At 53.6% G+C, this 17,969-nt stretch overlaps 2 protein-coding genes, 1 long non-coding RNA gene and 5 other non-coding genes across 8 annotated transcripts; 5 read left to right on the top strand and 3 right to left on the bottom strand.

The window, feature by feature from the left end:
- The first annotated feature begins 469 nt into the window (after window positions 1–469).
- Window positions 470–543, top strand: TRNAI-AAU. Its single transcript has one exon. It is a non-coding gene; the product is annotated as a tRNA-Ile (tRNA).
- Window positions 544–798: 255 nt separating this feature from the next.
- LOC122238476 (protein enabled homolog) lies at window positions 799–5,514 on the bottom strand. The gene is made up of 3 exons (XM_042985400.1): window positions 5,490–5,514; window positions 3,531–4,164; window positions 799–1,138 (listed from the first exon to the last, which is right to left on the bottom strand). Exons 1-3 carry the CDS (start codon window positions 5,512–5,514, stop codon window positions 1,072–1,074), a joined length of 726 nt encoding a protein of 241 aa, XP_042841334.1. The 3' UTR covers window positions 799–1,071.
- Window positions 4,690–4,762, bottom strand: TRNAV-AAC. Its single transcript has one exon. It is a non-coding gene; the product is annotated as a tRNA-Val (tRNA).
- A 93-nt stretch (window positions 5,515–5,607) lies between the features above and the next one.
- LOC122238508 lies at window positions 5,608–7,824 on the top strand. Its single transcript, XR_006217434.1, has 2 exons — window positions 5,608–5,800; window positions 7,629–7,824. It is a non-coding gene; the product is annotated as an uncharacterized LOC122238508 (long non-coding RNA).
- Window positions 7,805–7,878, bottom strand: TRNAI-AAU. The gene has a single exon. It is a non-coding gene; the product is annotated as a tRNA-Ile (tRNA).
- Window positions 7,879–8,536: 658 nt separating this feature from the next.
- On the top strand, window positions 8,537–17,925 carry LOC122238475. Its single transcript, XM_042985399.1, has 4 exons — window positions 8,537–8,551; window positions 8,749–9,025; window positions 16,250–16,516; window positions 16,794–17,925. The coding sequence occupies exons 1-4, from the start codon at window positions 8,537–8,539 to the stop codon at window positions 16,937–16,939; spliced, it is 705 nt and encodes a 234-aa protein (XP_042841333.1). The 3' UTR covers window positions 16,940–17,925.
- TRNAV-AAC lies at window positions 9,316–9,388 on the top strand. The gene has a single exon. It is a non-coding gene; the product is annotated as a tRNA-Val (tRNA).
- On the top strand, window positions 15,094–15,165 carry TRNAQ-CUG. Its single transcript has one exon. It is a non-coding gene; the product is annotated as a tRNA-Gln (tRNA).
- Window positions 17,926–17,969: the final 44 nt, after the last annotated feature.

Here is a 17,969-nt window from a genome sequence, read left to right as displayed (position 1 = left end):
TTCCCCGCGGTGTGCTGCCCGCTGCGCGTGTGCGCAGAGCACTTTCGCCGCCCGAGGAGGGCACAGCCGTCCAGAAGGTCCCTGAGGAGCGAAAAGGCACCTGCCCCCTGCGAGTAGGAGCGGAGTCCTCGGGGCCCTGCGGAGACCTGCTGTGCTCTGATCGCAGAGCTTGGGGAAGCCTTGCGTTTGCCGCAGGTGTTTTCCCGAAAAGAGGGAACCGGGACGCCCCGCCCCGCCCCTTCCCAGCCCGCTTTCTGGGCGTCTTTTCGGGTGGGACGTTAGGATTGGGGGAAGACGAGATTTGCTAGTGGGTGCGGATCACGTGTGCCGGAAGGGGACTTTTTCTTTCAGTGTTTCTCTTGTGGAAAATTGAGTGGAATGAGACAACTATGGAAACGTGGTTTTCCAGGAAGAGCTACCGCAGGAGTAGAGGCGGAAAGATTGAGGGACAGGCCCGGGGTGCGGGTGTGGCCGGTTAGCTCAGTTGGTTAGAGCGTGGTGCTAATAACGCCAAGGTCGCGGGTTCGATCCCCGTACGGGCCAGTGGTTCCTTTTACCTCCTAACCCCCTGAGTTCACGGTTACCTCTCCTCCCCCAAGTCTTCCACTTGGAGGTGTGAAGGATCACTGTCAACCACACTTCCCCGCTGGTCGGTTCATAGAGCATAAAACGATCACAGGGTCAGTGTCATGAGCTCACCCACTACCTTGGGCAGGGGATTCATTAAAGAAGAAGAGATCAGTTGGATTTATTATAACTTAAAAAAACAACGGTGTTTGTTATTACTAGTGGAATTTATTTTGTCCATGGTATATTCATTCTGTCATTTTACAATTAATTCTTTTGCCCAAAACCTTGCCCTTTGCCCATCTTCAGCCTTTACAACAATTTGCAGCCGGGAAGTAGCTTTTCCAACTCTTTTTATGGAATTTCCAAGATACTCAATTTTTTCCCCCCACACTTACTTGCTCCGAAGTATTTCATTTCCCCAATATTCGTTGAAGCCGATTTCTAGAATCTGTAAGACAGCACTAAGCGATGTCGGGACATGTGTGGACATCTTTGCTGTCATCACGACTGGCTGGCTCTTCTGGCATTGAGGAAGTGAGTCCACGGGTGCCACGCCTCCCGAAATCTGCTGGAGAGCCCACAGATCGTCCTAAGCTCCGCTAGACTTGCAAATGTCCTTCTAGACTTTCTGTAAGTAAAAATGCTTTCCTTCCCTGAGCCTAAAAGGAACTCTCTGTGCATGTAAACGCAAACATTTTCCCTGCTTTCCATGTATTCCAGACTTATAAAGTGAGGGTCCATTGACTTTTGTTTCACCTGCTGAGACGTGCTTATGTTAGAAAATCGTGTCACTGAGAGCAGTTCACTTGGTTTTGGGGCACGAGTGAAACCTGCCTGTGTCATGGTACTGCGTCTAGGTCCAAGTGTACCCAGCGCACGAATCCGCACCGGGTGTAAAGTCCGTGTTCCACGGCTGTTTATTGAATGAATGAGTCCTCACTACACAGTGCTGCCCCCCATGCTTTCCTTCTGCCATCTGATAGGTGCAAAGAAAGGGATGCTCAGGAGTGTTTCATTATTTACAGTTCTCTGAGTCAGTCTAAGTCTCTTGGCATACATATAGGACATTCGAATTTTCTTTTCTGTGCACTGTGTGTTGATAGCCACACACAGGGGTATTCGTCTTTTTCTTACCGATTTGCAGGCTCTCGTTAAATATGAGGACCATTGTCATTTGTCTATGATGTGAAACAAAAACATCCTAATTTGTCATTTGCCTTTTGACTCCCCTCGTGATTGATTTCGTCTTGCACAAAAATGCTCATGTTTGTAGTTACAATGCTCAGATTTGAGGTTTTAGTTTCCGCGTTTGCACTTTACCAGCGTAACAACTTTTCCCTATGTGTTCTTGTGGAAAGTTCACATTTCCGTATTTATATTTAAATCTGTGACCCGCCGTGGTAAATGTGCCTATTTAACAGGAGCTGTATGATTCCTGCGCAGGGATCCCCTTGGCATCCCTCCCCCCCCCCCCCCCCCCCGTGGGCTACACGCCTCCCCCACCATTGCTTCTCCCACCGATACGAAATGCTGTCCTACATGGAAATCCTTGCTCATTTCCACATTTAAGTAGCAGTGATCTGGTTCCTTTGAGAGTAAAGGAGCATGGAACCTGGATCCCTACAAATATGAGTTTGAATTTTATCTCCCAACGTTCTCCTTTCTGAAACGGAGACACTCCCTAACTCAAACCCCTGCATGAACAGTAACTACTAGCTGGTTTGCAGGTATAAATCCCTTTCCCTGTGGCAGAAAGTACTCCTTTCCTTTAGAAGCTCTCTTTATTTGCCAAGTTTCTTGTCCTCATCCAGTAGCATTGTCCTGCTTCTTTAATATTTTAATCGTTCATTCCTGATATGTCTAACTACATGGAATTTCACCTCATTAGTGCACATATGAACCAAATGCTTGACTTTAAGTCTTTTCAGTGAAAGCAACAGATTTTCACCAGTGAAGCTTCTGTGGCATCCTGGGCCCAGGGTGTCTCTTGTTCCTTCAACAGATTCCAAGTCTGAGCTTTTTCTCAGGTTCAGAAACAGGGGAAAGTTTGTGATTGTCACCGGTGTAACCAGTGACAGTGTAACCACTGTAACCAGACAGGTAACCAGTGTAACCAGATGATAATCTGGCTTATCATCTCGTTTCCTTTGCGGACACAACGTGAGATTAACTGTGCCCACTCTCTGTGAGGCAGGTGCTTGGCTGGGGCCCTGCCTTTGCTGCTTATCGTTTTTCGTGTCACCAGGAGGCTTCAGGCAGTGAAACTCTGTTAGTGGCTTCTGTTGCTGTGATGTCCTCCCATCCCCGTTGTTGGCAGAGTCTAGTTTTGTAAGAGCCTCTCTGACCCTCAGCCCCCACCTGCAGAGAAGAGCTAACAGAGAGAAATTCGATGTAGCTTTTTATGTGATGCTCTAAAAAAAATTGCCTACGATGAGATGGTGAAGATTTCTCCCATTATTTTTTTAAAGTGTATTTATTTATTCTGAAAGGGAGACGATCCCAAGCAGCCTCCAGATGTCAGCACAGAGTCCCGTGGGGGGCTCCATCCCACAAACCATGAGAGTGTGACCTGAGGTGAAATCAAGGGTCGGACACTTAACCAACCGAGACCCCCAGGCACCCTCTCAGATTATTTTCATGGGAAAGTTCTCTCATTTTCCCTTTGGGATCAGCGTGCACCCCTCAGTCCCGCGGCCTGGGGTGAAAGCCCCCCCACACTCACCTCCCCTCCCGGATCTGCAGGGTCAACCCGCCCTCTCCCCCCGCCCCCGGCCCCACTCCCCAGCGCTGTCCCTGCAAACGCGGGGCTCTGGGAGCTCAGAGGTTAGGGATCCATTCCCTGGATGTGGAAGCGCCCGTCCCGGCCCTCAGCCCAGGACAGACACTGGGATCCGTGTGTCGTGGTTTTTCTTCTCCATAAAAAAAAAGTCTGTGACGAAACACACACACCAACAACCTACCATGAGGCCGCGTCCCGGTCTCCTGTGTCACCGCGGGAAAGCTCACACGCGGCGTCGCGAGTCCCGCATCGGAGCGGGCGACAGGTCCCCGGCAGGGCCGGCGAGGAGCACGTGCGGTGGCGGACACCTGCGGGCGCGCGTCCCGCTTCCCAAGGCCGTGTCCGCGTGTCCCGCGGCCTTCTGTCCGTCCCACGAGCGGAACCCCGCCTCAGCGCCCTCCCTTCCCCGGCCAGGACGGCGCGGTGCCTCAGGGGGCCGTCTGCTGAGCCGCCTCGGGCTGGTGGCCGCGCGTGGCCGCCCCGCCGGGAAGCAGGGGCCGCGGGCAGCGGGGGCGGCTCGGCAGGTGCGGCGGGTGCAGGGCGCGCGGACAGCAGCGGAACCGCAGGCGGACCGGGTCCCGGGGGCGCAGGTGCACTGGAGAGGGGTTGGGGGGTGGGAGGGGCGAGAGGCAGGATGGAGGCGGAAGGTGCGCAGGGTCTCCGCACCCCGAGTCCGCTCCAGTCCCCCTGCTCCGCACACAGGGCCTGGACGCCAGGTGCAGGGACACCGTCCGGCGAGGACACGATGTGGGAAATGCACGGCGTCCGGGAAGCATCGCCCTTGGTTCCCGACGGTTTCCCCGTGGTCACATTTGCTGCAGCGGGTCACTTCTGCGCACCGGCCCCTGCCTGTCCCCGGGTCAGCCCTGTGCCCGCGGCCCAGGTGAAAGCAGTAGGTGGACGCAAGGTCGTGCGGGGAACTCCTGGTGCCCTCGAGGAAGGCAGGCGATTCCCGGACGGGACGCAGCACTTAGCGTCACAGGAAGGTGATGCTGTTGGAAAAACCAGAGCAGGTTTTCGTGAAAAGGCTGCGTGAAGACAGAGGAGACACGGGCCCCCGCGCGGAGGGTGCCCACTACGGGGTTGGGGACGGCGTATCCGCGGGGACCTGAGAGCTCTTAGGGTGCAGCCCGTGGGAGAGGGATGTGATGTTGAAGGGAAGCGGGGGTGGGGGGTCCAGGAGGGCGCGTGTTGTCAGAAAGCCTTTGGGGACGCCAGGGTCCGCGCTGGCGGCGTTGGGACAGGTGGCAAAGGTGTGTGTTCGTGTGGGGTCCCGGGCAGGGCGCAGGGTCTCAGGCACTGGGAGCACTGGGTAAAGTGCGAAAAAGCTGGCGGGCAGCTGTTTCCGCCCGGTTTCGAACCGGGGACCTTTCGCGTGTTAGGCGAACGTGATAACCACTACACTACGGAAACTACGCCGCACCCCGCTCGCCTCGTCCCCGGGGGAGACTAGCCGGTCTCTGGGTCTCCCGGCTTTGTTCGCACTGGAGGCCTCTTTCCTTCCGGGAAATAGCAACCTTATTCCGCCTCTCTTTGGACCAAAAGCAAGAACCTTCGAGGCAGTGAATCGCTCCAAGGAAACACCGTCTAGGGGAAGAACGCCTTTCCACATGCAGGACGGAAAGTTTAGGCCGCCTCGGGGTCTGGCGGGTGTGGGAAAATTCCTCCGTCTGGGGGCGGGGGGGGGGGGTCCTGCTTACGTTTACCTGACCTCAGAGGGCTCCGTGACCTGCATCTTCTGGGTGCCAGACACGGGTCCTGGCTGGGATACTAACCCGGATCCGGGCCCCGCTGCGGGCCCCGCTTGACCCACAGAAGCTGACGCCCGAGAGGGGGCTGTGCCCACCTGCGTGCCGGGCGGAGTGGGGACGGCCGTGGGGGCCAGACCGTGGGACGTTGCCTGGCGGGGCTCGGTGCCCACGACGCCACTGGCCCGGCGCGGCGGGGAGATGTCACGCGCTCCTGCTACGCACTGGGCGTTCCCATACCCGCCGCCGTCGCTAATCCAACAGCGGGAGGGCCGCGCTCACAAACTGCGCCCCCCACGCCTCGGGGGACTGCCAGTGACCTTTGGGAGGGGGACCGGAGCCCCGTCTGGGCTCAGCAGGGCCCGGAGCTGGAAGGGGACGCCCCCTCACACCTGTGCGTACGAAACGCCCTCTCATTGTGACGGTCGTGGCGTTTCCCTAGGGACCGCGGATGGTTTCACTGTGGGTCGTGGCTCTCCAGTGTCCCCACTATTTGTTGCGAAGGCTACCCTTCCCCTCGTCGACTTGCCTGGCACCGTTGTTGACAATCAGCTGGCCATGCGTGCCCGGTGTTATTCTCGTGCAACTGTCACCTGCAGCGAGACCTTTGGAGCTGAGCTGGCCAATTAGTTCAGCTGGTTAGAGCGCGGTGCTAATAACACCAAGGTCGCCTGACCACCTGAGTTCAATGCTACCTGCAAAGGTTTGGTTCCCCTCTCCTAAGTTTTGCACTTGAAGGAGTTCTAAAGGATCACTGTTGCCAGGGTTCCCTGCTGGCTCAGTTAGCTCCTAGCGCCTATGACTATGCATGAGCTCAAGCCCCGCCTTGGGCAGAGGCTTCGTTAAGGAAAAAAAAAAAATCAAATGGATTTATTATAACTTTTTATTTTTTATTTTTATTTTTTAAATTTTTAAATATTTTTGAGAGAGAGAGAGAGAGAGAGAGAGAGAGCACAAGCAGGGAGGGGCAGAAAGAGAGACACAGAAACTGAAGCAGGCTCCAAGGCTCCGAGCTGTCAGCACAGAGCCCGACACGGGGCTTGGACTCACAAACTGACATCATGACCTGAGTTGCCCTCACGAACTGTGACATCATGACGTGAGCTGAAGTCAGACGCTTAACTGACTGAGCCACCCAGCCACTCTGATTTATTGTACCTTTTTAAAAAACAATGGTGTTTGTTCCTTATGTAATTGTGGAACCTGTCTTGTTCATGGTACATTCATTCTATTATTTTACAATCAATTCTCTTGCCAAAAACCTTACCCTTTAACCTTTCCATCTTTAGCCTTTACAACGATTTTCAGCCTGGGAATAACCTTCCTAACTCCTTCTATGAAGTTTCCAAGATACTCATTTTATTCGTGCTTACTTGCTACAAAGCATTTCATTTCCCTCTTGTTCGTTGTGAGTGGTTTCTAGAATGCGTAAGACAGCACTAAGGGACATTGAGGAAATGTGGGCACATTTTGATTGTCATCACGACTGGCTGGCTTTTCTGGCATTTAGTAAGTGAGGCCAGGGGTGCTACCCATCCTGAAAACTGTTGGAGAGCCCACAGCTGTCCTAAGCCCCACTAGACTTGCAAATGTCCTTCTAGATTTTTTGTTGTTGTTGTTTCTTTGTTTGCTTATTTATTTGTAATTTAGATCCAAGGTAGTTGACATAAACTGTAATAATGGTGTCAGGAGTAGAATTGAGTGATTCATCACTTACATGTAAGACCCAACATCCCAACAAGTGCCCTCCTCAATGCCCGTCACCCTTCTAGCCCATGCCCCCACCTCCCACCAGAAACCCTCAGTTTGTTCTCTGTATTTAAGAGTCTCTTATGGTTTGCCTCCCTCTCTGTTTTGATTTCGTTTCCTTCCTTTCAGACTCTTTTGTAAGTAAAAATACTTTCCTTGCTTGAGCCTAGAACTGAACACTCCTCGCAAAGGGGAAACCCCAGAAACTAAAAACTTGAAAATGTTGATAATTATAACTACAAACATGACCATTCTTTTGCAAGGGAAATCAATCATAAGGGGAGTCAAAAGGCAAATGACAAATTAGAATGTTTTTGTTTCACATCAAAGACAAATGACGAATAGTCCTCATAATTAAAAAGATCCTACAAATGGGTAAAGAAACAAACAAACAAAAACCCTAAATACCCCTGTATGTGGCTATCAACACACAGTTGATAACACACAGTGCTGTCTTACAAATTCTAGAAATAACTTGCCATGAAAAGGGGGGAAATGAAATGCTTTTCGCCAGGTAAGTGTGAATAAAATGAGTATTTTGGCAATTCCATAAAAGGAGTTGGAAAGGCTCCTTCCAGGCTGAAATCGTTGTAAAGGCTGAAGACAGGAAGGTTAAAGGGCAAGGTTTTAGGGAAGGGAATTGATTGTAAAATAATAGAATGAATATACCATGGACAAAACTGGTTTCACAATTATGTAATGAAGAAATGCCGTGGATTGTGGATTTGTTTAGATCATGGTAAGACTAGTTGGTTTTTTTGTTTTGTTGTGCTTTTTTACAGAACACTGACCAAATCGGGGCAGGAACTCATGATCCCATGAGGAAGAGTCACATGTGCTACCAAGTGAGGCAGCAGGAACCCTGGTAGGAGGGATTCTTTAGAATGACTTCAAGTGCAAACTTGGGGGAAAAACCACATCTTTGTAGATGGCTTTGAACTCCTGGTAAAAAGACACGTGGCCAGTACGGGGCTCGAACCCGCGACCTTGGCGTTATTAGCACCACGCTCTAACCAGCTGAGCTAACCGGCCAGGTCGGCTCTCGGGGACTCCGCCCTAGGACTCCGCTCCTACTCGCAGGGGGCAGGTGCCTTTTCGCTCCTCAGGGACCTTCTGGAAGGCTGTGCCCTCCTCGGGCGGCGAAAGTGCTCTGCGCACACGCGGAGCGGGCAGCACACCGCGGGGAAGAGGGGGGATCAGGGCGGATGGGCGCACACGGGGAAGCGTCCTGCGCTCAGGGACGAGCATCCGGGTGAAATGACAACAGCCCCACCGTCACCCTGATCCCGCTCAGAATCCCGGGGAAGCGTCTTCCCCCTGCCCCCCCACCCCGACATGGAAAAGCCAGTCTTTCAAATCCGCCTGGAAACGCAAAAGACGCCAGAAGGAAACGTCGTTTTGCAAAACGAGGACCCGACTTGGAGGATTTGTCTTCTCGATGGGAGACTGTCTGTCACGACACAGAAAGCGAGACTGAGGTCCTGGCGAAGGATGGGTGTGCAAACCCACAGAACATAACCGAGAGTCTAGAATAACACCGGGCACGCATGGCCAGCTGATTGTCAACAACGGCGCCAGGCAAGTCGACGAGGGGGAGGGTAGCCTTCGCAACAAATGGTGGGGACACTGGAGAGCCACGACCCACAGTGAAACCATCCGCGGTCCCTAGGGAAACGCCACGACCGTCACAATGAGAGGGCGTTTCGTACGCACAGGTGTGAGGGGGCGCGTCCCCTTCCAGCTCCGGGCCCTGCTGAGCCCAGACGGGGCTCCGGTCCCCCTCCCAAAGGTCACTGGCAGTCCCCCGAGGCGTGGGGGGCGCAGTTTGTGAGCGCGGCCCTCCCGCTGTTGGATTAGCGACGGCGGCGGGTGTGGGAACCGAGCGCGCCCAGTGCGTAGCAGGAGCCCGTGACATCTCCCCGCCGCGCCAGGCCGTGGCGTCGTGGGCACCGAGCCCCGTCAGGCAACGTCCCACGGTCTGGCCCCCACGGCCGTCCCCACTCCGCCCGGCACGCAGGTGGGCACACCCCCCTCTCGGGCGTCAGCTTCTGTGGGTCAAGCGGGGCCCGCACGCAACGGGCCCCCTCCACGGTCAGTCCACCGGATCCGGGTCAGTATCCCAGCCAGGACCCGTGTCTGGCACCCAGGAGATGCAGGTCACGGAGCCCTCTGAGGTCAGGTAAACGTAAGCAGGACCCCCCCCCCCCACCAGATGGAGGAATTTTCCCACACCCGCCAGACCCCGAGGCGGCCTAAACTTTCCGTCCTGCATGTGGAAAGGCGTTCTTCCCCTAGACGGTGTTTCCTTGGAGCGATTCACTGCCTCGAAGGTTCTTGCTTTTGGTCCAAAGAGAGGCGGAATAAGGTTGCTATTTCCCGGAAGGAAAGAGGCCTCCAGTGCGAACAAAGCCGGGAGACCCAGAGACCGGCTAGTCTCCCCCGGGGACGAGGCGAGCGGGGTGCGGCGTAGTTTCCGTAGTGTAGTGGTTATCACGTTCGCCTAACACGCGAAAGGTCCCCGGTTCGAAACCGGGCGGAAACAGGAAGGTCTCTCTCCCGGGGGAGTGTTACTTTTGAGGTTTCCCTGGAGCTGCGCTGGAGTCACAAGACCCCCCTCCAAGGGGCCCTCCCCGGAGCCTGCAGCGCTGGGGGCCTCTTTCTTGGGGGCGATAGGTCTCCCCTCCTTCCCAAGCGCCCCCACCCCCTGCTCCAGGACTTCTCAGAGCTAAGGTCTCCAGTTAACGTATTTATTGCCAGATCAATATATCCAGATATTGGGTGAATTTTGAGGAGGAGAGTGAGGGAGAGACAGAAGAGCGGAGGTGTCCGGGGTACAGATGGGGCGGACAGGAATCACAGGAATCGGCGGGGACATCTCAGGGGCGCGCCCCCCACTCAGGCCTGCGCTCCACCCGCCAGGTCCCCAGGAATATCTCAGGGACTCGGACCTCAGGCTGATCCGATGCCCGCCTGGCCCCGGAGAGGGGGTGCTGCCAGACTTAGGGGCAGTCCGTGTGGCACAAGGCCCTGGCCAGACCCTTCCCTCCAGGGCCACCTGGTGCACTCGGCTTGGGTGGGAGCAGCGCGTGTGGCAGTTGGAGGGTGTTGCCCTGCACGCGTGTGCACCGGGGCCCTGCGGGACCTTTGCCCGGGACTCAACGTCCAGCTGGGAGGAGGTCACCGGGCTCAGGCCTGGACCGTTCCTGCGGGGGGAGGCGCCCCACGTGGGACCTCACAAGTGGGGTCATTTGCTGCATTTGGAAGTGACGACGTGGGGGGGAGGCTTAATAGTGACTTGGTCGTGTTAGTCTCATATTTTCCCCAAGATTATGAGCCGTGCCCAACAGGCTTCCTTTGTAACTGGCTGATCGGGTCAGGTGTTTGCTCCTGTGGGTTCGAAGCCCGTATACAGAGTTCATGTTTGGCTGGTGTTCCGCTCAGCAAGACAGTTTGTTTTGTTGGTGCCCGAGCTGGACTTAGTAAGAATGTAAATCGATTTAAAACATTAGGAGACATTTTCAGGCTGTTTATTTATTGTCTTGCCTCTTAGACCTCAAAACCGGCCCTTTGGGCTTCAGGCCTAAAAATAAAGTGGCTCTGTTTGGGGTGTTAAGTAGGTTTTCCAAAGGATCTAACACACTTCCGGCAGGCATCCTGGAATATCGCTGAAAGACAGCAGTGTGGGGGGAACCGTCCATACGGGCAGATCTTTGGATGGGGGACCTGGTCATCCATTTCACCCGGATATCAGCATAGACGTGAACTCACGTACAGCGACTAATGGTTCGGCTGACAGGTCAGAGTGGGCACCGAGTAGAAGATCGCTGTCACATGATAACTTCCACCAGCTTGCCTACACCCAGAAGCAGGGAACAGCTCAGGAGCCAGAATGATTCTGCCAGGTTTTATCTGTCAGCCTTAGTAATCAGCAACCCTGGCGGGCTAATTGGTCCCAGAAACGGAGTAGCCTAGTGGCAGGAATGGGCCCATAACATGGGGTGCCACTAATCAAGGCTGATGGAGTCGCCGCTACAGCCACACCCTGAGCCTGCCAACCGTAAGATCGATGCGGGGTCTGTGACACAGCGCCTCTCTAGAGGCAAGTGACTTGCCTCTTATTAACTTAGCCAGGAAAACGGGACACCCAGATCCTGGAGAAGTTACTGGCGGCATGAACTCATTTCGTGGAGGCAGTGGCTCTGAGTGGCCAGGGTGGTGCACTGGACGTGAGGGGCGACCAGAGCCCCCGGACCCACCCTGTCTGACGCCAGGCGCTCCTCAATCCAGGACACCTCTAAGAAGTCGTCGCAACTAACATCTCTCCTAAAATCAGGATGATTGAACAGCCTCACATTGTACTTGAAGCAAAGCCAACTTCCTCAGATCTCCTCCAAGGTCCTGCGCATTCTAACCCTGCATTTCTCTCCATCTCATCGCCGTTCTTCTCCTTCTTGCTTGTGCTCTGGCCGCATCGTGCTCTCCACCTGACCCCCCTCTTCCCGTCGGGTGTCCCTGCAGTCTCAGTAAGCCCACACGGACCCCTCGGTTTAGAGCTGCACCCTACTCCCCACGCCACAGTCCCCCACCCAGCCCCGATCTCTCCATCGCATTTAACAGCTCCTTGTACATTATGTAATTGTCAGCACGCTCTTCATCAACAAAAGGACTCTGATATAGACACGTAAACTACATGGGCTCTGCCCACCTGCTGTCTCCTCTTTTGTCTCGTCTCCCACTCTCCCCTCCAGTCTTCGTCCCCAGACACACTGGCGTGTCTCAGCCTTTCTCTCCTCAGGTGGTTTTGCCCACAAGGTTCTTTCTGGTGTGTGAAAAAAGGAAGCCACCGCTGGCCCCTTCTCCTGCCTCTCACTCAGCCCCTTCCTGTCTGCTTCTCCCACATTCTCTTTGTCAAACCACTAACTGCACCCCCGAAGTCTCGTCTACCTGAGATAAGATGACATTTCTGAATTAAACACGCCCCCACTGTGAATTCTTCCACCTCTTCACTGATGGTCTGGTTTTGCCTCAGTTGTGTAGCATGCAGCCGGGGACTCAGAAAGACAGAGCAGCATCGGGGCACCTGGGTGGCTCAGTGGGCTGAGTGTCCGACTCAGGTCATGATCTCATGGGTTCGTGAGTTTGAGCCCTGCCCCTCCCCCCCCCCACTCGCTCTCTCTCAAAATAAATAAATTTTTATTGTTTTAAAAAAAGGAGTAAGAAATGTGGCCAGGATTCTATTTATGTGTCCTCAGTTTAGTTAAAGGAAACAAACACATTCTGGGGCAGCCCTCTGAAGCATAATGGGACAATGTCTATCAAAATTATCAGAGCACACATTCTTTGACATATTTTCTATATGTGTGCAGGACATCATGACGTGAGATATGGTGTATGTTCGTAGATAGGAGCAGTGTTTGCCACAGCAGTTTGTGGGGAAAATTTAATTGTCGGTTAAACTGTGGTACATCCCATATAACTGAAGACTACGGCGGTTTAAAAGAGGAAGAAAACCACTTTTCTGTTTTGATATGGAAAGATCACAAAAATACCTTCTAAATAAAAAATAAAGCAACACACACATACACACACGCACACACAACCTGGATAAAATGCCATATCTATCAAGAGAAAAGAGAAAATATTTGTCCGGGCAGAGAGAGAGGGAGACAGAGAGAATCCCAAGCAGGCTCTGCACCGTCAGCACAAAGCCCAACTCGGGGCCCAATCCCAGGAACGGTGAGATCATGACCTGAGCCGAAATCAAGTCAGACACTTAACCGACTAAGGCACCCTGGCGCCCCATTAGCCAATGATCTTTAAATGACCTTCCTTGTAAAGTCACCTTGAACTTGTACAGACACTGTTATTAGAAGGAGTCATTTGCGCACTATTTGGTTTTGGAAGTCTTGAGAGAATAAGGGCGTCCTAGGTGACTATTTGGTGTAAATATTTAGCCACTAATTAAATTAGACCTTATTATATTTATTATAAAAATTGATTATCTTGGTTGTCCTAAAATATCCAGATAAGAAACCGTATGTTCACTGTTTCAAGTAGTTGATTTTCTAATTTATTTAGAGAAAATCTGATTTACCATTTTTATGACCTGCTGGGAGAACTTCCTTCTCCTAAACGAGAATCACTTCACATATCTGATTTTGTAAATCAATTTCCTTGACCCATCTGTACAGGGCAAACATCTACTTAGGAACATCTGCCCTGCCCCTGACCACCCTGCAAATTGCTTTTCTTTCCTCTGAAGTCCCAGACCCCTGCCCCCTTGTTAGTTCCGGATGCCGGAGGCGACTCGGGCAGACTGTCTTCGGAATTTCTAGGTCTGTGTGGATTCCTCCTATTAAATTTGATTTTCGCCAGTTAATGTGTCACATGTCAATCTGATTCTTAGTTCAGCAAGGACCTTGAGGGGCCAGGAATTCACACCCACCCGGACAACATCTGACTCGCATCCATTTTCCAGAGCCCGGAAGGGGCGTGTTGGAAGCCTGGAGTCCAGCTGGGTCCCTGTCAACTGGACGGTCCCCGGGGCGGCTCTCCCTCACTCCTCCACCTCACCTCCTACCTCTGTCAACTGAAGTTTTCACCCGCCTGTCCCCTGTCCACCTGGAACACAATGGGGGAGCCTCCTCCTGACCCACCCCGGCCTTTACATCCCGCTGAGAACTCTTCAGAGGACCGGGCTGGGCAGGCAGGGGGCTGGGGGTGGGGGCCGTGGTGGAGACAAGGGGGCGGCAGGACCCCGGGAGAGGTGGAGCCGGAGGACCACGAGGGGCGAGTCCCCCGCTGCGCCAAGCAGGTCAGGGGACAGAGCGGGGACAGCACCGGCTTCAGACTCTGGGCAGGGTCCAGTCAGGGGTCAAGAGCCACAGAGGGAAGGGAGCCCCTGTCACAAACTGTCCGAGGTCGAGTTTACAGAATTAACTTCCCACGCGTCTCATCAGTGATTGTCCGCGAGTGAATTTCTTGTCACGGCCCACGACCCCGCGCGGTGCCCAAGAGGGACCGGGGCTGGGGCGGAGGCGCTCTTTCCGTTCCGCAGGGCAAAGGCCAGACTTGATTTAGAAGGCAGAGAGCATGATTGCTTTGGGCCCGAGACAGAACCTCCCGGCGTGTCTGCGTCTCCGCTCGCTCAGGCGTTGGGCGGGAGCCGCTGCCATCCCTCGGCGGCCGGTCCCACCGCCCGGCGGGGCCACAGCCTCTCCCGACTTCGGGACGCGGCCGCATGCAGTTCCCACCGCCCGGGGCTCAGGCCTTCCCAGCCTCCCACAGAAGAAACGCGGATGGGACCGGGGGTCGAAGGTTCCATGTGGAGGAAAACCCAGCAGCGGACGTTCAGTGTCAGAGATCCCGGGCGCGGGGCGGGGCGCGGCAGGTGCGCGCGTCGGGCCGGTCCTGGCCTAACCCGGAATCCGCCCGGTGGGCTCTCTGGGAAGGGAGCGGGGCCAGGAGAACCCCAGGAATAGCAGCCCTGTCTGTACTCTGACTCCACTAAGGAAACTGCCCCAAAGTCCTTCACGGAACGTGTGCTGGGAATCCCCGCGCTCGGAGCCGGCGAAAGGCCCCCGGGGGCGGCTCAGGTGCCGAGACGCGCCGTCCTCGCGTGTGGACCCGCACGGCGGGGTCGTCCTCCAGGCGTTTGCGGGTCCCTCCTGCTCACTTGTCCCAAGCAGAGCGCCCAGCAGGAGGCCGGGGGCCGGGGGGGTGCGATGCGCCGGTCCTCCCTCCCCACCACAGGTGCCCCAGGGCCGCAGGGACCCTCCTCCCGTCCCGTCCCCGGTCCCCCGCGCAGGTGCAGGGCCCGCAGAAGGAAATCAGCCTTGATAAGCAAGCGGAGTGAAGGACCGCAGGCCTCGGCCGCAGGTGTCCCCACCTCCCAGGGCGCGTGTGAGCCTCACGTGAGGTAACAATACAAACACCTGTCACAAAACCTGAACCTCGGTGACGGCTCGGCCCGGGTCACGACCTCACCTGTGCTCCTATTTAGGGGCCCGGGGCACCCCGTTCCGGAACCGCTTGGGGGGAATACGCAGGTAAAAGGGGGAGAGGGTTCCTGACGTTTGGAAGCTGATGTTTTCCAGTAAGACCCTGGGGTAGGAGGTGTGCGACAGGTGACCGTCCAAGACTCCATCCCGGAGGAGGAAAAGCAAGGTGTTCCCTCCTTCCCATCAGCTGGATTTAAGGAAGGAGAAGTAGGTCATCCAAGTCTTTAGGGAAGTGATCCAGGAGGTGGGTCCCATGGTGTAATGGTCAGCACTCTGGACTCTGAATCCAGCGATCCGAGTTCAAATCTCGGTGGGACCTTGCGTGGCTCTTTTTCCAACTCCTGACTCCTCCTTTCCCCAAGCCAAACCCTTTTGCAAAGGAACCCCTGTGCCCAAACTTACTCCTGGCATTCCTTCCTGTACTGAGCCCCTGTCTGCAGTCACCAGTATTGGGAACAAAAAGAATGCCCTCTGCCCTTCAAGGTTGTTTAGCTGAATTAAGGATTAAAGTCACATGAGACATATTAAAAGGAGAAACTCAAATTTAATTTCAAACTTCAGGGAACCCAAATAGACATGAGATTCCAAAGACAGCAAAACAAGCTGTCTGTATATGTTATTCAGAACTAAGGAGAGAGGGGTCCCTGGAAGGGAAGGGCGATAAAAAAGAATGTTTGGTGGACAGTGTTTGTAGGGTCACTCAGAAGCAAGGGGACAAAGAGAGAACTTTGGTCAAACGGGCCTTCCCGGGGTCCTCCTCTCTGTCTACTGCCCCTGGTTCAAAGGATGACGTAATTCTATGCTGATAGCTTTCTTCCTGCTGCAGCATCTTTTAGGCAGGGGGCGGGGAGTCAGTTTCTTCCTGAGCTTTCTGGGCCTTGATTGTCTTCAGCTCAAAATAATCTGCAAGCCCAAGTGACACATTTTGGAGTGGCCTGCCCTTGGCCCCTGCACTTGCCAAAGGCTAGCTTAATGCCTGGGGTGCACAGCTGGTTGTGGGGAGGAGGGCAGGGGAAGGAGAAATCTCTCCAGGAAATGCGCAAGGAAACCTCCCAAACCTTGCTGGAACTGGAAGTTTCTAGAGAAGATCTGCAAATGGAGACATGAGGAAAGATGGCCTGTGAGAGGAGCAAGAGAAAACCTGGTGATAGTCGTGGACCCAGAAAGTCAGGATGGAAATTGACAAAAGGATGTACCCCCAAGCTATGGGCACAGGTGGTAGAGCAAACTGTCCTCAGACAAGACCATGAGAACCGCAGCCCTAATTCAGAGGTCTGGGTCGGTAGATCCGATCTGATCCGCGATAGTCAATACTCGGTAGACGTGAGGCTTTGAGTTTGCACGAGCAAGCTTTACACGTTCGGGGAAGGGGAAATGAGCTGATTCAGAGACTTCTTCCCCAGGACAGCGTGTTTACTCCGAGGGCCTCCACTGTTCTGGATGCGGGTTCCCTGAGGACTTGGCCTGGAGCCGCCCCCAGCCCTCTCTGCTGTTGCCGGTCCGGCCCTCAGATCTGGGAGCCCCTTGTGCACCAAGAGCAGGTGACCAAAGTCAATCTTCTGTGACCGTCCCCAGTGACTTCAAGGAGATCTCCAACGCAGAAAAAAGAGAAGACCAGTCAAGTGCAGGCACGCAAGCAATATTTTTGAACAACCAGATAGGACAGAAACGTATGTATTAAGATTAACTATGGGCTTTTTAAGTAGTGATGTGGAAATCCGCACATCTTAATAGTTACAACCGAACAGACTATATCTTGCGAGTGCAAGGGATTGGAGCTCGGGGCGATCAAGTTTCCCTCCCCTTCCTGCCTACGACCCCCTGTGAGCTGACCGGCTTCGCAGCAGCTCTCAGAGCGGTCCGAACCAGTCTCCCTGGCTATGGTCCTCGGGAAGATGACGTATAAAACACTGACTAACCTACTTTGAAGTTGGCTTTTTCCCCCAGGGGACAGATCGTTGTGCAGGTTGGAAAAGTGCGGCTGCTCTGGGAACTGCTGGGGCCCTTTCGGTTTGGAAGGAGGCTCTGATGGGAGAGGAGAGCAGGGCGAGAAGCCGGATGTGGTCAGAAAAAAGCAGCTCCAGTGTCAGTGAAGATCGGAGAATTCATGCCACCGAGGCCAGAGGGCTGGAGATCGGGACACAGAGAAACACTTTCCTAAAATGTCCCTTCCCGACCACGCACCTGCTCCTGATGGATGTGAGCCGTCCCTGCTTCCACATCCCCTTGCAAATCAGGCCGGTCTATTTCCTTTTATGCGACAGACTTCTGCGACCTGTGACCTCGGGGGTAAAAATATCCCCACTGACAAGAAAGGACAATTGGAAACACTGGCGTCTCCGACATTCTGGAAGTATTGTCGGTAAGCAGGACAGGGGGCGGCGTCTCAGTTGCATATTTTATAGGATTTCTTGGAGAAGGAGGTGACAAACTTCGCATCTACTTCAGAGTAACATCACACTCAACGAAAGGGAACAGACATGTATCACGGAAAGTTGGCGCTTTAATTCTTTTTACTTATTCAGACTCATAAGAAAATCCTCCTTGACTTTTGTCAAAGAAAAGAGATAAGAACATTTTGTAAAAGTTATTTGTACATGGTCAAGCCCCTTCTTTGCTAAGGCTTTTATTCACTGCTACCATGTATTTATTAAATTCAGTGACAGGAAATGTATTAGAGTCTACTTTAAATAATGCACCTTAAGTAATCATAAAAGCAAACTTTCATAAAAGCACACTTATTCAAAAGCACAAACTAGGGGTTTTTTGCTGTTAACCTCCACCAAAGTCTTCTTATTCCAGTCGTAAGTTTTCCTCTGTGGACACATGACCTGATGGGGAAAAATATTCCTGGCCCTTTCACTAAAGAACGCATTTCCAATGCAATGCTGCTTCACGTATGTAATAAACTACCTGTCAAACATTATCTATGTAGATCTTGTTGTGTGAAATGAGATGCAAAGCTAATTCAAGTCGGCAGAAGATAGATTTATTGTCCCTGGAAATAAGTAAAAATTAGACTTCAATTTATGCTCCCTGTTGCATAGCGGCAGGATAGGGTCTTCGAGCGTAAAATACATATCGGGATAAAATTCTGGAAGGCAAGTGTGAGTATTGAGGAAG

Source organism: Panthera tigris, chromosome B2 (genome assembly GCF_018350195.1).
Source record: "Panthera tigris isolate Pti1 chromosome B2, P.tigris_Pti1_mat1.1, whole genome shotgun sequence".
In the NCBI taxonomy this organism is placed as follows: domain Eukaryota; kingdom Metazoa; phylum Chordata; class Mammalia; order Carnivora; family Felidae; genus Panthera; species Panthera tigris.
The sequence above is the reverse complement of the archived record's forward strand: the minus strand, read 5'-3'. Positions and strand labels throughout refer to the sequence as shown.